The sequence below is a fragment of the Micropterus salmoides genome, unplaced genomic scaffold (assembly GCF_014851395.1).
Source record: "Micropterus salmoides isolate LMB-PRFRI ecotype aquatic unplaced genomic scaffold, ASM1485139v1 Ms_hic_scaffold_15, whole genome shotgun sequence".
NCBI classification, from domain to species: domain Eukaryota; kingdom Metazoa; phylum Chordata; class Actinopteri; order Centrarchiformes; family Centrarchidae; genus Micropterus; species Micropterus salmoides.
This window is the reverse complement of record NW_024040596.1, coordinates 18,951,629-18,969,484: the sequence shown is the minus strand read 5'-3', so window position 1 is coordinate 18,969,484 and position 17,856 is coordinate 18,951,629. Positions and strand designations below refer to the sequence as shown.

At 41.0% G+C, this 17,856-nt stretch overlaps 2 protein-coding genes across 5 annotated transcripts; both read left to right on the top strand.

The window, feature by feature from the left end:
* The first annotated feature begins 1,662 nt into the window (after positions 1–1,662).
* cracdla (cracd like a) lies at positions 1,663–9,202 on the top strand. Of its 4 annotated transcripts, XM_038720848.1 has the most exons (11): positions 1,680–1,736; positions 1,909–2,103; positions 3,286–3,345; positions 3,659–3,803; positions 3,920–4,055; positions 4,151–4,312; positions 5,008–5,253; positions 5,372–6,533; positions 6,812–7,773; positions 8,262–8,382; positions 8,486–9,202. In XM_038720848.1, exons 3-11 carry the CDS (start codon positions 3,297–3,299, stop codon positions 8,680–8,682), a joined length of 3,180 nt encoding a protein of 1,059 aa, XP_038576776.1. In that variant the 5' UTR covers positions 1,680–1,736; positions 1,909–2,103; positions 3,286–3,296; the 3' UTR covers positions 8,683–9,202. The 4 variants fall into 4 exon arrangements, 3 of the variants coding, with proteins under 3 accessions (XP_038576775.1, XP_038576777.1, XP_038576776.1); XR_005444679.1 differs by having other exon boundaries at positions 1,663–2,103; positions 6,812–7,780; positions 8,486–8,626; XM_038720847.1 differs by having other exon boundaries at positions 1,663–2,103.
* Positions 9,203–11,172: 1,970 nt separating this feature from the next.
* Positions 11,173–14,356, top strand: creg2 (cellular repressor of E1A-stimulated genes 2). Its single transcript, XM_038720846.1, has 4 exons — positions 11,173–11,639; positions 13,023–13,192; positions 13,619–13,732; positions 13,809–14,356. The coding sequence occupies exons 1-4, from the start codon at positions 11,232–11,234 to the stop codon at positions 13,948–13,950; spliced, it is 834 nt and encodes a 277-aa protein (XP_038576774.1). The 5' UTR covers positions 11,173–11,231; the 3' UTR covers positions 13,951–14,356.
* Positions 14,357–17,856: the final 3,500 nt, after the last annotated feature.

The window sequence follows — 17,856 nt, the reverse complement described above, 5'->3', positions numbered from 1 at the left end:
TGTCAATGGTAAACACTGAAATCTAAATGATTATATCTACAATATAATATGTGTAATGTTATGTGAACCCAAAACTTTATATTTGACTGTATGACAAAAGTCAGCCTGTGGTAGCAGCGATCTGGTGTATGTCACTTGTTAATATATTGGTCAATATGTCAAATGTGCTGGAATGATGATTGAATAACAAATTATTTTCCCTATTAAAAAAAAAACAATCATGGGAATAATATCTCCCTTGTTAAATTTTCATGGGAAACTGTTTGTTTAAATGAATGGTAACCTGCATGAGCTCAAACAGTGCCGTGATCGGATTATCTATCGGCCTTAATCTCGATATGCACAGTCCTCATCTGGGCTCTGAGAGGAAGAATTTATAATCCATCAGGGAACCACATGAACCAGAGATGACCGTATCTGTAGCAAACGTCCGTACCTTTGTTTTCTAATGAGCAGAGAGGACAAAGGCTGCAGCACAAGAAGCAGTGAGTGCTGTAACCATGCAGTACATTTCAATACATACAAACAGTTTTTATATAGGACAACAACCAGCTGTAATTCTTATGTGCAGATAACAGACAATGAATCCATGATTGGGGAACTTAAATAAAACCACATCCCAGACTCTTATGTCACAGACTCTATGTCTATTAACATGCGGCATGTGGTTGGTTGCATGTAATCCAGATGTCACCGGCTGGGTTTATATTCTGGTGGAAGAGATAAGGATTTGTGTGATGAGGAGCCTCATCAGAGGAGCTGTTCAGCCACACACCCAAACACGCAAACGTTTGCTTCCCACTTCCTTCTGCCCTCCCTCTCGTTGATTGTAGCACAGTGGCCTAGATAGTGCTCCCATCTGTGAATACTATCCTAACATGTGTGTGGGAAATATCTTTGTCTCTTTTACCAGTGTTACTGAAAGAGTTTAAGATTATTTTGTGGTTTTCTTAGGCCATTTGTGGAGATATAGAGGATTGTTAGCTGGAATCAAACCAGGGACGTTGCAGTTATATGGTAAACACGTCAACCATTAAGCCAAAAGGACGCCCTACTGGGAGGGTATTTGATGAAAATGAACAATCATGTGCCCATTTTGTGCATGCTAAAGTATTTGACTAGTGATGTGTGTACATGCAAATATAAATGAATGTATTTATAAATGATTACTGTAGAATGCTATAAAATAGTATTTTAGCTCCAATGTCCTGTACATTTGGATGTGAACTCTGGATTTCAGTAGGGCTGGGAAATGGCTAATTCATGATTGGTAATTTTATTTTATTTTTTTGTTTACTTTCTAAGACATAGATTCACACACACACAAATGTTTTTTCCTAAACCCCAGTGGGGACATCTCATTTACATAATGCATTCCCTAGCACCTGCTCCTAATCTTACCAACATGTCACTACATGACTAACCCTAACACAACTGTAACCTGAACCCTAGTCCTACAATCAAAAAGCAGTCTCTACTTGGGGACCGCAATTTTTGTCCTCACAATCCCTATCAGTTAGTTAGTGTGCAGTTAGTTTACAGTCCCCACTGGGATATAAATACAAGAAACAGACAGACACACACACACACAGCCTCCCCTATGTGATCGTCCGGGGGGTAAGCAACCCGGTTTAATGAGTAAACAGTTCTATGAGCCGTAATTCCTGTATGCCTGTCCTCTTTCCAACTGGAGCTTTATTTTTTCCCTCTACTCTCATTTCTGGGCCTAAAATCAGGTTAGCGTTTCATAAGAAGCTTAGCGCAGAGGGCCACAGTGTGCCACTAATGTAATAGAGTATACCTCTCTCTCTCCCACTCTCTCTCTTTCTCATTCTCTTCTGTCCTCGTTTCTCTTTGTGAATTTGCTTACCCTGTCATGGAGTGTCCTTCTCTCTCTCCTTCTCCCAGCCTGTTTTTCTCTCTCCTTCCACTTGCCTCGCCCCCTTCCCTCTCTCCCTGAATCTCCCTCCATCTGCAGATGTGGACGACGAAAGCCTGAGGTTTAAACATTGGGACAGTGACACAGCTGAGACAAGACCATTTGGAGGGGAGAGGAGGACAAAGAGGCGGAAGAGAAGCAGAAGTGCTGCTATTAGACGTTGGGTGAGTTCACTCATTTTTGCACTTACCGGCGGGTGAAGGTGTGTGTGTTTGAGTACTTTCCCTGTGAATATCAGGTGAATTTTGTGCTGCAGAACGTGGCATGGGAAGTTTGTGATTAAGATGTTGTTGTGGATTATGGTGCTATGAAATGTTACATGGATCTCTCTGCAATGTCAATAATCCACAGGATTATCCTGTTTCTGTTGGGGCTATAGCTTGGCTCACTGGATGACAAAACTCTGAGGTATACGGCCTGATTCATGAGCACTTTAGTTTCATTCAGGGCTGCGGTGATATATCAACAAGTTGAAATTTATGTGTAGGGCAAGATGTTCGAATGTTTCAGTCAAATATGACATAACATCCAACTTTTTCTTGAGTGTCATATTCATACTCGTATATAATTTCAATAGGCTGTGCTTGTTTTCTGAGAGCAGGCTGAGCGATATGAGAGGTGCAGTGTGGACTTTGCATGTTTATCCAGAACCTGACACATCTTGTCTTATCAGGCACCCATAGTGCACAGTATCATCAGTTCCTAGGCTACACAGGGAGAACTGTCTGACTCCCACAAAATGGTGTATGCATATCTCAAACAGAAGAACTGCTCCAGGGCAGGGTACAAAATACAGTCTGTGAAACAAAGGAAACAAGCACTCTGCTCTGAATCTTGCATCCAGTAACACGTCAACCCAATCCGCATGCTTTTCAGTCAAGTGTTGCATAAGTAAAGCTGCCTGAGAGCAAGATTTTAGCTTTTTCTTTGTTCACAAAATATGATATCCAAGCTGCACTGCTTTGTGATGGCGTGATATTCTCCCACTAGTGCAATGTCATATCATAAACCCTACTCCCTCCTCTGTAACCTACATGATGTGTTTTTTCTTCATGACACTGCATATAATGTGTTGTCTTCTGTACACAGTCCTCTTGTAAAAGCTTCAGATTTTGTGCCCCACCTAGCTACAGTAAATGTTTGTACCGTTCCAGATAACACAAATGAACCTTTGAACCTCAATTCCAGTGTCACATCTTCAGGAGAACTGAGAGCATACCACTGGAGTATTTGCACCACGTTAAAAGACCTCTGGCATGTGACAGCAGCTGTATGCCTGAGGTTTCTCTTATCTGTCACAGTTGCTTCTTACACACTTTGCTGTTGTCTGTTCTCACTTCTTTCAGGGATTGGACCAATGGAGTCTTTCTCTGGAGATACAGGAGAAAGCACTGAGGACATTCCAGGTGAGGTTATCTGTCATGTAGTTTTACACAAGAGCGTTATGGTGATGTGAAAGCAAGTCATTGACAAAAATAAGTTATCAAAATAAAGGATGTATGTCAGCGTAACATTGAAACATGTGACCAGCACACACCATGGACAATTTATTGTCAATGACAGATCATAATCTATAACAGGAGTTGCCACGCGTTTGATGCAACAATTAGAAAAATCATCAGAGAATATATAGGGTGTAGAGTGGTAACTATGTGAGTTCTGCGCGTGTGTGTGTGTGTGTGAGCTGCAGTGACCTGGATCCATCTCAATCTCTGTTAGGACGTAAAAAGTCCAAGCTCAAGTCTCTGAAAACTCGTCTCTTCGGGAGGAGTAAGAGAGCAGGCGTAGAGAGAAGTGCCAAACTCAGCCAGTCTGAAAGTGACATTACGGCAGGAAAGGGACTCGGATCAGAGGAAGATTTGGCGTGAGTGTTTACCTGATAGTAAATACTGTAGATTTTTGGTTTACAGCTCTATTTCGGTTCTGATTTCTAGTCTATGTCTTCACCCCTCTTGTGTTTTTCCTTTCCTGCTACCACAGATGCTCTGAGGGGATGATGGGATCACGGGCATTGTCCCATGACAGCATCTTTCTGGCTGATGAGATCCTGACAGAAGCTGAACCAGTCAGGGTCTTATCTCAGGAAAATGTTCATAGCAAGGTCAAATTTCTGCAGGTATAGCCTTGTATTCTTGGCATGTTGTTGGGAACTAGGTCATTAACGTATATATGTTGTTCTTTTAAAAATTCACATGTGCTCTGGTGTCATAGATGAAGCTTCAGCAGCAGAAGATGCATTTGGGACCACCACCTCTGGTTCTTCCAATCAGACGACCAGAGGATTTGAGAAGCCGCTACGAGGATGAAGGTTTTCCCCACAGCCCCCTTGAGATCTTAGGAGGTGATGTCACAACCCAGGGAGCCCTCAGCAAGGTGATTTATTATCCAGTTTAAGTAATACATGGTCAGTTAACTGTGTCTTTCTGCAGTTCAAGTTCATTTTATTATGAATACTTGAAGATAAAGTTTTAATGATTTTGAGAGTTCTTCTTGAGTGCATTAATCAAGACTCTCTCTAGATGCATTGCCTGAATGAATTAGCTTGACTTTTTAATCAACCATACTGCCTCAAGTCCATCCAAAATGCCACACTGTCACCAGGAGCCATAGCCCCTTAAGTTAAGCAGGGCAGGAAGTGCAGAGAAAGAACAGGTAGCATCCTCTCAGTGTGTAGCAGCATCGAGCCACACATTTTCCCTGTGCCTGCCTGGCAGTGTATTAAGTGCAATATGTGTGTGAATGTGTTCATTTGTGTTCTTTTGTGTGCATTTCTGTTCTTCTTTGGGTGTAGGTATGTGAACCTAACACATAAATAGGGATTTGACTTAGTTTAAGGTAACGGTTAAAGCATAAGGCTACATGTTAGTCCATTTATCAATATTTTCCTACTTCTCTAACCTGTCTGCTGCACTCAGCCCCAACCGACCTCGGCATGAATCTTAAATGGGTCACCAATATGTATTTTCAGACAGATAAATATACTATAAAATAGATAGATAATATAAGATAAATGTAGAATATAGCCATATGCCATGCCATGTTACAATATGATTGTTCTTTTTTTTCAGACCACATTTCAGCCACCCTCTCGTCCACTCTCACCAATCCCCAAACCTACACTTACCAAATCTGTGCCCCTGACTTCATCACTCCCTTTGCCTCTTTCTGTCCCCTCCAATACTTCTGTTGTCGAGCCCCCGCTGGACTTCAGTTCTCCGGCTCAATTCAACCCCCTGGATACCTCTGCTGCACGCCACCGGATGTCCATCAAGCCCAGAAACCAGAGGGCCAGCACCAAGAAGAAACCTGCTGCAGTGAGTGAACATGCTTATTTTTTCACTTTTTATATTGTTTGTGAAGACAAGCACACACAACACATGTCATGCACTTCCCTTATGTTCTTTTTATCTATTTTTTTTTTTTTTTTAACAGAATGACTCTAGGTCTCACTTACACACCCTAAACAACGTCAACAACCCTGAGTCTGTGAGAGAGGAAGAGCAATGGCTTAGTACACAAGTGGAAGTGACACTAGAAACAGAACAAGGAGGCGTCATCATTCCTATTCCATCTCAGCTTCTTCCTTCAAAATCCCCAGATGTGGCAACAATCACACAAGAAGCAACATCCAAATCATCCAGCCTAACATTTTCCCAACAGGACCAAGCTCTTCCTGGGAGAGTACCCTCTGTAACCTCCCAGGTACTTAGAGTTAAGCCTCACAGACCAGCAGATGTAATGTCCAGTGAACGGCCACGCTCATCCTTTACACCGTCAGAACTGAAAGACAAAAGAGAAGGGGATTTTGAGATACAAGTGATGTCCCATGACAAGAGAAATACTCTAAACAAGGCTGGAATGACGGAAGTCTCCTCCAACCAGCTCTCCAGTGCCTTTGGCTCAGTGGTGGCGTTCAGGTCTCCCTCTGTTCACCAGCAGGTTCAAAGTGAGACTGAAAACATAAGAGGAATAAAGAGAGCCGCCCCAGGATCTGGATCCTTCCATTTCTCCATCACCACTGCTAAAAGCCGAGAAGGAGAAAGACCCCGATCAGGCAGTTTTGTGGGAGTCCTGGAACATACTGAAGCCAGGCACAGAACAGAGGAGAAACCCCTTTCAAACATGAGGGGAAAGGAAGAACTTAGAGACTTACAGCCTAGAGGGGGCACCTTTGCTGTGGGAAGACTTAGACAAGAGGGAGCTCTGAACAAAAGCCCAGTTCTTCCATGGGACAGGAGGGACAGCCTCAAAAAGGTGGAGGCAGTCGCACCATCTAAAAATATAACCGCAGACACTTTAGAGGGGGAGGAGGTCGAGAGCAGACAGGAGGTGGTGGAGGAGGCAATGGAAGCACAGGAGGCCGAGGAGGGAGAAGAATCAAAGACAGCGTTTGGTATTAAACTGCGCTCCACATCTCAGTCGGTGAGATTTCGGTCTGATGCCTCTTCTAACCATAACTCAAAGCCACCAGTGTGTGAGGGGCCAAGTGACAAACAAAAAAGACAGGAAATAAGTGATAATGCCAGCTACATGTCTAAAATACTGTCAAACATCTCGTGTACACCGTCAACATCTGCAGACGTCCAACTGACTGGTGAGTCTCTGAAAAATCTTCTTAATTTCACCATGCAGAAGATGTTTAATCTCAGGTTCCTCTTTTTTTCTCTCCATACTGTGCGACTATCTTTTTTCCGGTTCCTTACTGGGTTAAACATTTCACAGATACACGCTGTAGCTTTCACATAGTAAATGATCACTCTAGAGTGATAAGATTTTCACTGATCACAGGGGACCTTTGTACTTTAAAATACCACTCAGGCTAACTTTAACAGTGCTGCCAAGTGTGTCTAACTGAACTGTGTCACTTCTCAGATCCAACCCCATGTGGCCTCTCCCTTCCAGTTAAGAATAATCCGCCATCTACTGGTGATCCCCACATCATGCCAACAGAAGTCCAAACAAACTCCTCAAAACCCAAAGAGGTTGAAACTTCCCTCGCTGCACCTCAGGAGCCCAAGTCTGACCCCCAAACGTCGTCATCTGAGGTGTCCTGGATGAGCTTGGCAATGGAAAAGACCAGAAGCCTCCAACAGCTTTTTACTAGTAGATTTCCCAGAGATTTTACAGGCGGGCAGACAGCGGCTCGACCACAAGCACAGACAACAAATCAAACAGATGCAACTACTGGGGAACAAACACAGACGCAGACTGTAAAAGTACAGCAAAGTGCAACACCACTAGAGGCTGCAAATCAACCATCAACTGATGCAGCCAAAGCCGAAACAGTGCCAAGTAGAAGTCAAGCACAGACTTTCAAACCATCACTAATGGGGGTGCAACAGAAGATGTCAATGGCATCTCCTGTTCAGTCTAACACCTCTAGAGAAGCACAAACATCAAAAGAAAGCAATGAACCCCAGTCAATCCCAAATACAGCTCAGTCTACGTCTGTACAGACCAATGCACGGACAATCCAGTCGCCCATGCACTCGTATCCACAAACAGAGATTTCATCTCAGTTTGCACAAGGGAGTGTCACACAGTCTCTTGCACAGTCTTACCTTTCCTCGGGCCAGCAGCAGCCCCCCTGGAGCAATCGAGGTCTTCACCCCACCAACCAGCTCAAATCCACAACTTCCGTTTCTAGCCCCTCATCAGCCACAGCTCCTCCTCCAGTTTCTGCCTTGGGAAGAGGGGAAAGAGAGGCCATCATGCAGGAAAAAGAGGGTGCATCACTGTCTGGAAGACGGGCAGTCTGGGCCGGGTCAATAAGCGAGAAGGCAGCTTTTTTGGAGAAACGGGCGGAGTGGACCGCTCCACCTGGAACCAAGGGGGTTTGTGGTACTTCTTTGTCTTTCATACCACGTTTGACTGTAAATCTCTCAATACTTTATGACTTCCATACCCTGTGTAAGGCACTCAGTTTGCTACTTTTGAGGACATATATCTTAAAATCTGGTCACGATATTATTGTGTAAAAAGGCTCCGTAATTTCCAAAGAAATGGTGGGCAACACTATGGTTTGTTCAAACAGAAGTAAATAGTGCATTTGGTGTGCACACTTGTGCGAGTGGATATTTACAATAGCAGGATGTTGTGTGTGGAGTTAATAAACTACAGTGCCCATGTTCATCTCAGTGAAGGAACATGCCAGCCAGTGCAATGCTGTAGCTCACAGCTGGTTTAAACAAATTATATCAGACTTTGGCAACACAGAAAATTCTTGTTAGTAGGAAACATTCCTTGTTCTTTATTCTACAGCTACTATTTTTAGACTGACAACTTATGCTAAGCAGATGATCTAACTCACAGTTTTTCACAGGTGGAATTGAAGAAAGCTCAAACAGAAGCGCATACATCCGGTGAATCGCCTGCCTCAGCCAAAACCACACCTCTAAGCAAAGACACAAAACCAGAGGGAAGACAAGGAGTAAAACCTGCAGGTGTGTTGAGACACATTCATTATAATTACTATATAACTGTAGAAATACTAAATTGGTAATCAGTAAATCCATGTGCAGCAACATGACACAGTTTTTTTTTCAGAGTCAAGTCCCTACAAAGTGCCAGACAGGCCTCGTGAGGACAAATGGCTGCGGAAAAATGTGACATCATCTTCATCGCCCTCATCGTCACCTACAATGCCATCACCGTTGCAGTCCATGTCTGACAGCAGCCAGCCGTCCTGGATGGAACTAGCAAAAAGAAAATCAATGGCCTGGAGTGATAAGTCCATGGACTGAGAGGGAAAACAGACAGACAGACAGTGTTGACACAACAATATGAACATACAATAGACAGAAAGAAAGAGAGAGAGTATATATATCTAAAAGGCCCAAATTAATTGTAATCCCTCTGCACTACAAGCACTTCAAGATAAGTGTTATTTCTGAATAATGTTTTATTTGATTCACCGTGTCACTGCTGTTAATAGTTTGCTAAATAATACACTTTCTAATGTTGAGTTTTTGTGTCATTTGTGCCTTAATGTAAGATGGCTAAGGAGAAGATATTAAATGACTAAATTAAAATATACAGTGAATGAATTAATATTCCTTCAACAATATCAGACCTGATCTGTCAAAATATAAAATGTTTTACTAAAACAACTGTTTAACTATAGTTTTGATGAGACAATAAAGAGTGAATGTAGAACAAGACCTAAATATTATTGTAGCATTTCATCAAGACCTTATGTGGAAAGTGTGCATCAAGAGCAGGTAGTCGGTTGTTGTTGTCTATATTAAAATGACTGAAAATGCACCTGAAGTGGCCATTCATGCGAGCGCACAGGAAGCAGATTGTCAACTCAGTTGCAGAAGATTTAGCGAAAGAAGAACCACACCAGAGATTATTTTGCGACAACGAGGTGTAACTGTTACTGAAAGTAACAAGGGAGTCCAAAGTAACTGGGGCCGTGTAAAGGGGCAGTTCTGAACTGAAGAAGTCCTTTGGATAAGGGACGAAACAGCAACCAAAAACACAGTCCAGTTGCCCTTCATTTTAACCTTGGATAAATAATTTTTGATGCATCTGTTTTATTTTCTAAAGAAGCCCTAAACCGCCATCGATTTAAATACTTTTTTATTCCGTTTTCCCATGATAACGGGATAAAGATCACAAGAAATTAACAAGCCATAGCTGAATACAGGGGTCGGCTGGTGCCTTTCTTTATGATAATTTGCAGAAACAGTAGTTAGTTCAGTCGGTAGATCCCAGGACTTGTATCCTAAGAATTGCAGGTTCAAATTCCACTTTCAGCAAGCTCTTTTATTTTTCTTTGTGTTTTTAATCATTTTCTTCAACAAAGTTGTTATGAAGAATCCAGATTTCCTGACGGCTATTTCAAAGGTTTTGATAGCCGTCAGCAAATGTGTAGTTAAATGGATTCCGCTGAATGAGAAGTGGATGAATTTCCTCTGCCTGGGAATGATGGGGAAATGAAAAGTCCATAGGTTGATGAATGTGGACCAATCGCTGGGAGGCGCACACTCCAGCACGTGCTTAATTGTGAGTATGTGAATCATCTTCATAACAACTTTGTTGGAGATAAATATGAAAAAGAATTTTTTTTAAATGAGTCTCCTATGAGGATCAAAGTCACAATCTTGAGTGACTGTGAGTCCTGTGCCTTACAAACTGAGCTAATCAGTGACACTGGAAGGTCTGTGAAATTACCATTAACAAACGTTCTTGCCAACCCATGTGTTAACAGTGTAAACTACTGTTTAGTTATCTCGAGATCACGAGAAAACCACAGTCGTTATCTCGAGAACATAAGATAATTATCCCGTTATCACGGGAGTGTTTTATCTCGTAAGCACTTTGAACATGTGATTCATGCTTTTATCGCAACTCATCTGGACTACTGTAATGCACTTTACATTGGAGTTAACCAAACCACTCTCTCACGCTTACAGTTAGTACAAAACTCGGCTGATCGTCTTTTAACTGGAACTCGCAAGCATGAACACATTACACCAGTGCTGGCCTTGCTTCACTGGCTCCCGGTCCATTTTAGAATACATTTTAAGATATTATTGTTTGTTTTTAAGTCACTGAACGGGTTGGCACCTCACTACATCTCAGACCTCTTACAAGTCTACACCCCCCCCCACGGTCACTTAGGTCTACTGACCAACTTCGAGGCTCGTCGCTCCAAAAACCAGGTTAAAAACCAGGGGCGACCGTGCTTTTTCGGCAGCAAGCCCCAAAACTGTGGAATGATCTACCTCCACAGGTCAAATTGGCCTTGACCCTCGAATGTTTTAAATCCCGTCTTAAAACCCACTTGTATTCCCTGGCTTTTAACCCAGCATGAGAGCTGTGTAGTCTTGTTGTTTCATATGAGTTTTTATGTTTTATTTCTTGTTCAGCACTTTGTAAACCTTTGTTTTTTAAATGTGTTATATAAATAAAATGGATTGGATTGGATAAAGATATGAATCGATGGCCGCTTAGGGCTTTCGTAATTTTCAGTGAAACTTTGTTACACTTGTTTCAGTGCCAATACAATTTTTTCCAATTCAGATATTTCAATTTCCTTTTTCAATTCTGGATTTGTTTTCAATGCCAAATTTTTTATCTTCGATGGCGAAATTTTATGTCACTGTTCTAGCCCCATATTTTTTCTATTACTCTGAAAAACGAGATTGATTAAAACATGTATTTGTCAGTAGAGGTCGCTGTACGCCTGCGCTCCCTTGCAAAATCTCCTCGTGTTACGAAAGCACACACGTGAGGTTGTAAACAAGAGAGTGGATGTGGACGGCCATTCTCCCAGCTCAATGATATGAGGGCCCGTTACTTTCCCCTGGCAGTGCTCGCCAGTGTCCTGTGTCTGTGTCGAAGCTACACTTTGAGGAGTTCGGTGTCCTGGGTCGTCTCCTCCAACGATGTGGTGGAGGAAGCGGACCTGTCCTCGGAGGTCGCCCCGGCGTTGCTTGTGGACAATGCGGGGCTGTGGAAGCAGGCTTACCCGTCCTCCAACGTCCTCGGAGACAGCATGGAGAGCCCCGGAGAGCTAGGCAAGCCAGAGAGCGACAGTGTGGCGCAGCTTTCCTCTCGCCTGTTTTCATATCGGCTGGAGAAGATGAGCAGCAGCGGTCCTCCACCGCACCAGGAGACCGCGAGGACTGCCAGATACATAGCTCATTACAGTGACTGGGGACATCTGGCCACTATTTCGACTCAAGACAAGGTAACACACCCACAGGAGTGGTCATCCTCATGTCTGTGGACTGGAACAACCTAATTACTATGTGAACAGTCTGTGCGTTTAAGTATTTAAAAAAAGACAAGCCAAGCAGCAAGAAACTCTTCTCATAATGAACAAAACTGACACTGAGAGGACCTCAGTAGTATATGATATACTGCTGAGGTCCTCTCACATTTCTGTCATCTGTATGTCTGTCTGCGTGTAGCACCTTAACACCAAAGCAAATTCCTTGTATGTGTAAAACACTACTTGGCAATAAAGCTCCTTCTGATTCTGATTCTGTAGAGCCAGGGCTGTAGAAAGGGCATTAAAATACTGAGGTCCAGTAGTGGAAAGCAAGTAGTACACTCAAAGTGCAGTTTTGAGGTAATGCATGCAACTTTATATTTATACTGCACTACATTTTAGAGAGAAATTTTGTACTTTTTACTCTACTACATTTAGCTTAAATTGCTTTTATTTTACATATAGATCATATGATCAGCTTATAAAATATTATGCATTATTATGTGGGTAGCCTATTTCCATTTTATTCTAAATAACGTGTTAATTTGTTTTCCAAAGTAGACTTGAAATGCAGCTGTAATTACTAGTTACCTTGCAGATTCAGATTAGTATTGCAAAATGTAACTAACAAATGAATTATGAATGTGTGTGCAATAAGGTCTCAGTCAATAATTTGTTAAAATTACCTCCACCTTTTGTAGCTGCAACAATACTATAGTAGTTCTACACTGCAGTATTGCTACTTTCACTTAAGTAAAAAATCTGAGTACATCTTCCACCACTGTCAGAGATTTAAAGTCTTGCACACAGATGTTTTCAGTTATGTGGCTGATTTAGTTAGAATTGTGCATTACTGGGATTATTGCGTGAGAATGATAAAGTTGACAAAGGGATTTTGTATATTGTACTCTTTGGTTATAATGTTTAATTTGCTAGATTAGGTTTGAATGCTGTTTCAAAGCCTTCTCCACACTGTCAGCTAAAATTCTGGTGGGAAATACACAGCCCTTTTATTTATTCAGTAATTTTGCTGCCACTTTACATGCTCTGAGTTTAAATAAAATAGTGGATGCAGCATAAAAGACTCATGTGTTAATCATGTCAATTCACCAAAATTTAGGATATCACCGACGTGGTAGCTACAACTACCAACCAATATCTTTAAATCAGTATTTTATATTTGTCTTTATTTATTTAACTGTTGTGAATTAGATTTGCTTTACCAGTCTTGCAGTTTGAAAGAGTTTGCAAACAAATATCCCTGTTTGCTTTTACATCCGGAAAAAAAAAACTACAATGTCATCAAATAATTTTCTCTGTAACAAGATGTCTTTGGTAATATCCAACTTTTTTGCACAGATCAAAGGTCTCCCCTTTGGGAACATCTTCTCAGTCAGTGATGGACCGCTGGACAACAGCACGGGAGTCATCTATTTTTATGTGACTCTGATGGACAATACATTATCAGACCTGAAAAGTAACCCCTATGCCTCTCTCACATTCTCAGAGGCTGAGGGAGAATTCTGCAGGTAGGCCCCAACTTTCAGTGCACTACCCTGAACTCTTTACAAATCACATGTACAGTTTTTCTCTGCTGGAATACTTTCTGGCTCCAAGGTTTGCTGTGTGGTAAAATGTTTTAGGAATATGCAACAAAGCACAAAACTGAAATAATGAAGGCCTTTAAATGAACCACCTGAAAACAGCCTGGGTTTTATGATAAAATAGTAAAGCAAGGACTTTATGTCAGTTGATGGTGTACTTTCGTGATGCTTATTTTCACCAACACAGTAACCCTGGAGCTTTTTGGGCCCTGGGGCAGTTGCCAGCTGTTGGTAATCCAACTTTGATTGAATTAAATGACTGGAAATTACCGAGAGGCTCAGAAACGCTAGAACCCCTATTGTGTCTGTCTGTGTGTGTTACAATAGTAACATGATCTTCTGTGTGTCAAGGCAAATGGTGTATGATCCAGAGGATCCAAGATGTGCTCGACTCACATTAACAGGCAAGATGGTGGAGGTGGCCCCAGAGGAGCTTGCATTTGCAAAGGAGGCCATGTTTTCAAGGTAACTCAGCTAATGAAGGATATGAGGGAAAACAGTATATGACATGTTTCTTTATGTGTTGCTTTTGTTTTTGTAGACATCCTGTGATGGCAAAGTGGCCAGTGGGACACAAGTGGTTCTTCATGAAGCTGGAGTTGATCCAGGTCTGGCTGCAGGACTGGATCGGAGGGATATCACTCATTCCACTGGAGGACTACTTTAAAGCTACACCTTTCTGAGAATGTCCCTCCCTCTGCATCATGTCCGCCTACACAGATCAGTTCAGCTGTCTACGCCACTGATATCACTCTAAGAAGGGGCAAGAATTTCCAAAACAGCAATGTGCAAAGAAAATTATCAAAATGGTTTTCAGATACTGCTATTTGCTGTTGTAATTTGTGAAGGTAATTTCTTTTCATCTTTTGCCCTTCAACTTCACTTTGTCACAAAAATTCAGTTTCAATGTTTGGTGTGGGAATGTATTTAAAGTCAATAAGCTAGTTAAATGTAATGGTCACAGTCATCACAGCTGGCATAGAAAATTCTATGTCAATTAATATATTCTTTATAAGTTTTGATTTCTATTTTATGGGTTTGCATTAAAATGTGTGTGCTGCAAAAATAAATGAATGTCTGCACACATAATTAATACTTTGTTGTGTTCAGTTAGCATTTAAACCTTCACTTGTAATGGCAACACTTATGAGCTGTGGCTACTCAAATGTGACAAAAGTGTCAATGAAGCATTGGAGCCCTAATTAAGTGTGGTTGTTTTTAAATATCAAGTACCTGGAATTCAAAATAACTGGGGCGACTATGACTTGACATAAGTTATAATTAGCTAGACTGTATGCTTTCCAAGGTCAACAGTGAACGCTTATCCAGTGTGTACATCCTGCTCAAATGAAGCATCATTGTCTATAGTGTATGACTCAAAACTTGAAAACGTATTGCAGTGTAGTTCTGCATGCATGCATAGTACAAGCCAGACTCTTAATACAAAAGGACCATTGGTGACAAAAAGGGAGTAGTACAATAAGAATGTTTAGTAATTGGTGTTTTGATCTCTCCACATTTGTTGTCTAAACTTGAGGCTTCAAATGTTTCTTGGTGTTTTAAGGCATGTCAGATGTTAGGGCCGTGTTCTTCCATATTAACACGTGTATGCCAATAACATCTACAGTCATGATGACGAGGCCCCAACCACTAGATGGCGCACATTATATTTGTAGAATAAACAGTAGTTGCAGCTTGATGGAAAACCATAGGCTGTATATAAAATCAGGTGTTGGTCAGAAGCTTCTAATAAGTTCGTGGTACTCTCTACCACCTCGACACTTAACAAAATTTTCAGTTCAGCTCTTTTTATGTATTTCAAACGATAGTAACGGCCAAATTATAGATTTATTATAGACCGGGAAAAATTCACCTCCAGTTGTTTTTAAGCTATTTGAATGTCGACTCAGGCACTAGACGTGGCGCTGGCATTGATTTAAATTGATCTAATGCAGTTCCTATTGTTGTTAATATACTACCTTTCCATGTTGCTCAATGTAGCTACTTCTCGACTCCATGACAGCCATGTTGCTTTGTTTTTAAAGTTGTTACTGGAACGCCTACTTGTACACACAGGTGGCCTTTCCGAAACTGCTTGCTACTCCCTCTCACAACCTACTTCCGCTCCGTTTGCACGTTCATGCGGAGTGTCCGCCACACTGAGTGCCATCCGAAACCAATGAAGGAGTGGTAGTGGTTGTTAAACCCTCCAATGTCGAGTGAGCCCGATGGCGGCTTGTTGAAGATGTGTAACACCCATTGCTGCACGATGGGGGACCTTTCTTTCAATTTGTGTTCCGTGTGACTTCGCCAGTTAACATGTGGGCTTTTAAAATTCCGAAACACCATACTATCATTTCATATCACCATTCACAGGTAGCCTAAACAACATTGTGTTTAATTTAAAAAAATTATCTTGTCTAATAGACAATACAACTGTTATTTTATTGAATCGTAGTCATCAAAATCTGCAGCCGAAACAAAATAGCCTACAGTAAACAACAGAATAATACATGACACAACGGGATACACAGGGGGATCACGTAACAAGCAACAAAGACATTAAAGAAAAATAGTTAGTTTAAGTCTTTATACATTTTAACTGTTAAATTCTCTGGACTATTTAATTCTTCAATATAATGTATGATTTATAGGCTATTGAAATGTTGTATTTGTGAATGTAATATTTTTCATATAGGCTAATATAAAGAGGTTTAAATATATAGGCTTTTCTTTACAATGAATATAAATCTTTTCATAAAATAATGTTTCTTTTTCTTAATTATCTAAAGTCATGTTCTTAAAGAAATGCCCGACACAAACACAAAATGAATGACAAATGCTTCCAGTTTTGTTATTGCAAAAAACACACTTTTCCTCAACATCAATCCTGAATCTTAATAATTTTAGGCCCATTTCTAAATAATCTTTTATGTCTAAGATATTGGAGAAGGTCATTCTTTCTCGACTCTCCTCGTTTTTAGCTGAAAACAATGTGCTGGATAACTTTCAGTCAGGTTTCACTATACATAACAACACAGAAACGGCACTGCTTAAGGTACGATTTGTTGCTGTTTGGTGATACTGGAAATTGTGCTATTTTACTCTTGCTTGACCTCAGCACGACTTCTGACACCGTTGATCATGACATCCTCCTGGATCACCTCCAGCAAGGGGTTGGTATCCAGGGTGTTGCGCTACAGTGGTTTCACTCTTCCTTGAATGATAGAACCTTTTCTGTTAACATTGGTAACATTTCCTCTTCTTCAGCAACAATTAAATGTGGAGTAGCTCAAGGTTCAATCCTGGGGCCAGTCTTATTTGCTTTTTATATGCTCCCCTTGGGCTCCATTCTCTGTAAACATAATATATTATACCACTGCTATGCTGATGATACACAGATTCAAAGTCCTTACAGTCCATTTACAACTGTCTAAATTATATTAAGTGTTGGATGGCAATAAACTTTCTCCAACTAAATGACAATGACAGAAAAAGACAGAAGTAATATTATTTGGTTCCCCTAACTCAGTTGAGGAATTATCATTAATGTCCATTAATGTACAACCCTTGGCTAGGAATTTAGGGGTTATCTTTGATTCAGCATTAAAATTCGACAAACATATAAACTGTTGTTAAAGGTAGCTTTTTTCATTTAAGGACCATAGCAAAACTTAAATCCATTCTCTCTGTAAAGGACCTAGAAACTGTCCTCTCGAATTGATTACTGCAATTCCTTGTACTCTGGCATCTGTCACTCATCTTTATCACGCTTGCAGCTTGTTCAAAATGCAGCTGCTAGATTGTTAACTGGTACAAGGAAGAGGGACCATATTTCCCCAATATTGGCTGCTCTTCACTGGTTACCAGTCAAATATAGAGAGGTGCTGTTAATTGTTTTTAAGGCATTACATGGACTGGCTCCATCTTATATTTCAGAACTATTTCAGAAACCAATCCCTCTTGGCCCATCCCAATGGAATAATCTGATTATTAGATCATCCCCCACCATGGACTTAAAACACATTTTTATATTTGGCGTTTGAGTCTGTTTAGAGGCACCTGCGCTTGTGTTTTTATTTATCTATTTTGTTAACTGTCTTATTGCTGTATGTCATTAATTGTTTGGCCTGTTTTAATTTATCTGGTTTTAATTTTTATGTCTTCTACTGTATAACTTGCCCAACATTTTGGTCAACTGGTTGTTTTTAAATGTGGTTTATAAATAAACTTGACTTGACTTGACTTGACCCACAGTGTGGTCCTCTCCTTACGTCCGCACCTTGTATATTTCCATCGGTGAGACCTGGCCATCGGCTCCCATTTTTCTTCAGCACTGAGCTGTCTAAAGAGCAGAAGATTTCCAGTCAGAAAAGATGAGCAATGTCTTCTAGCAAGCTGCCTGCGGGGCAGGATGCCACTACATCAGTACGGGTGTGCGGCACATACAAGGAATTTGACTCAGGATTGTACATTGCTCACGATGTGCTTACTTATACAATAATACAATAATAAAACCAGACACTGACTACACTATAGAGAAGACATATATACACACTAAACCAAAAAAATATAGACAGATTGAGACA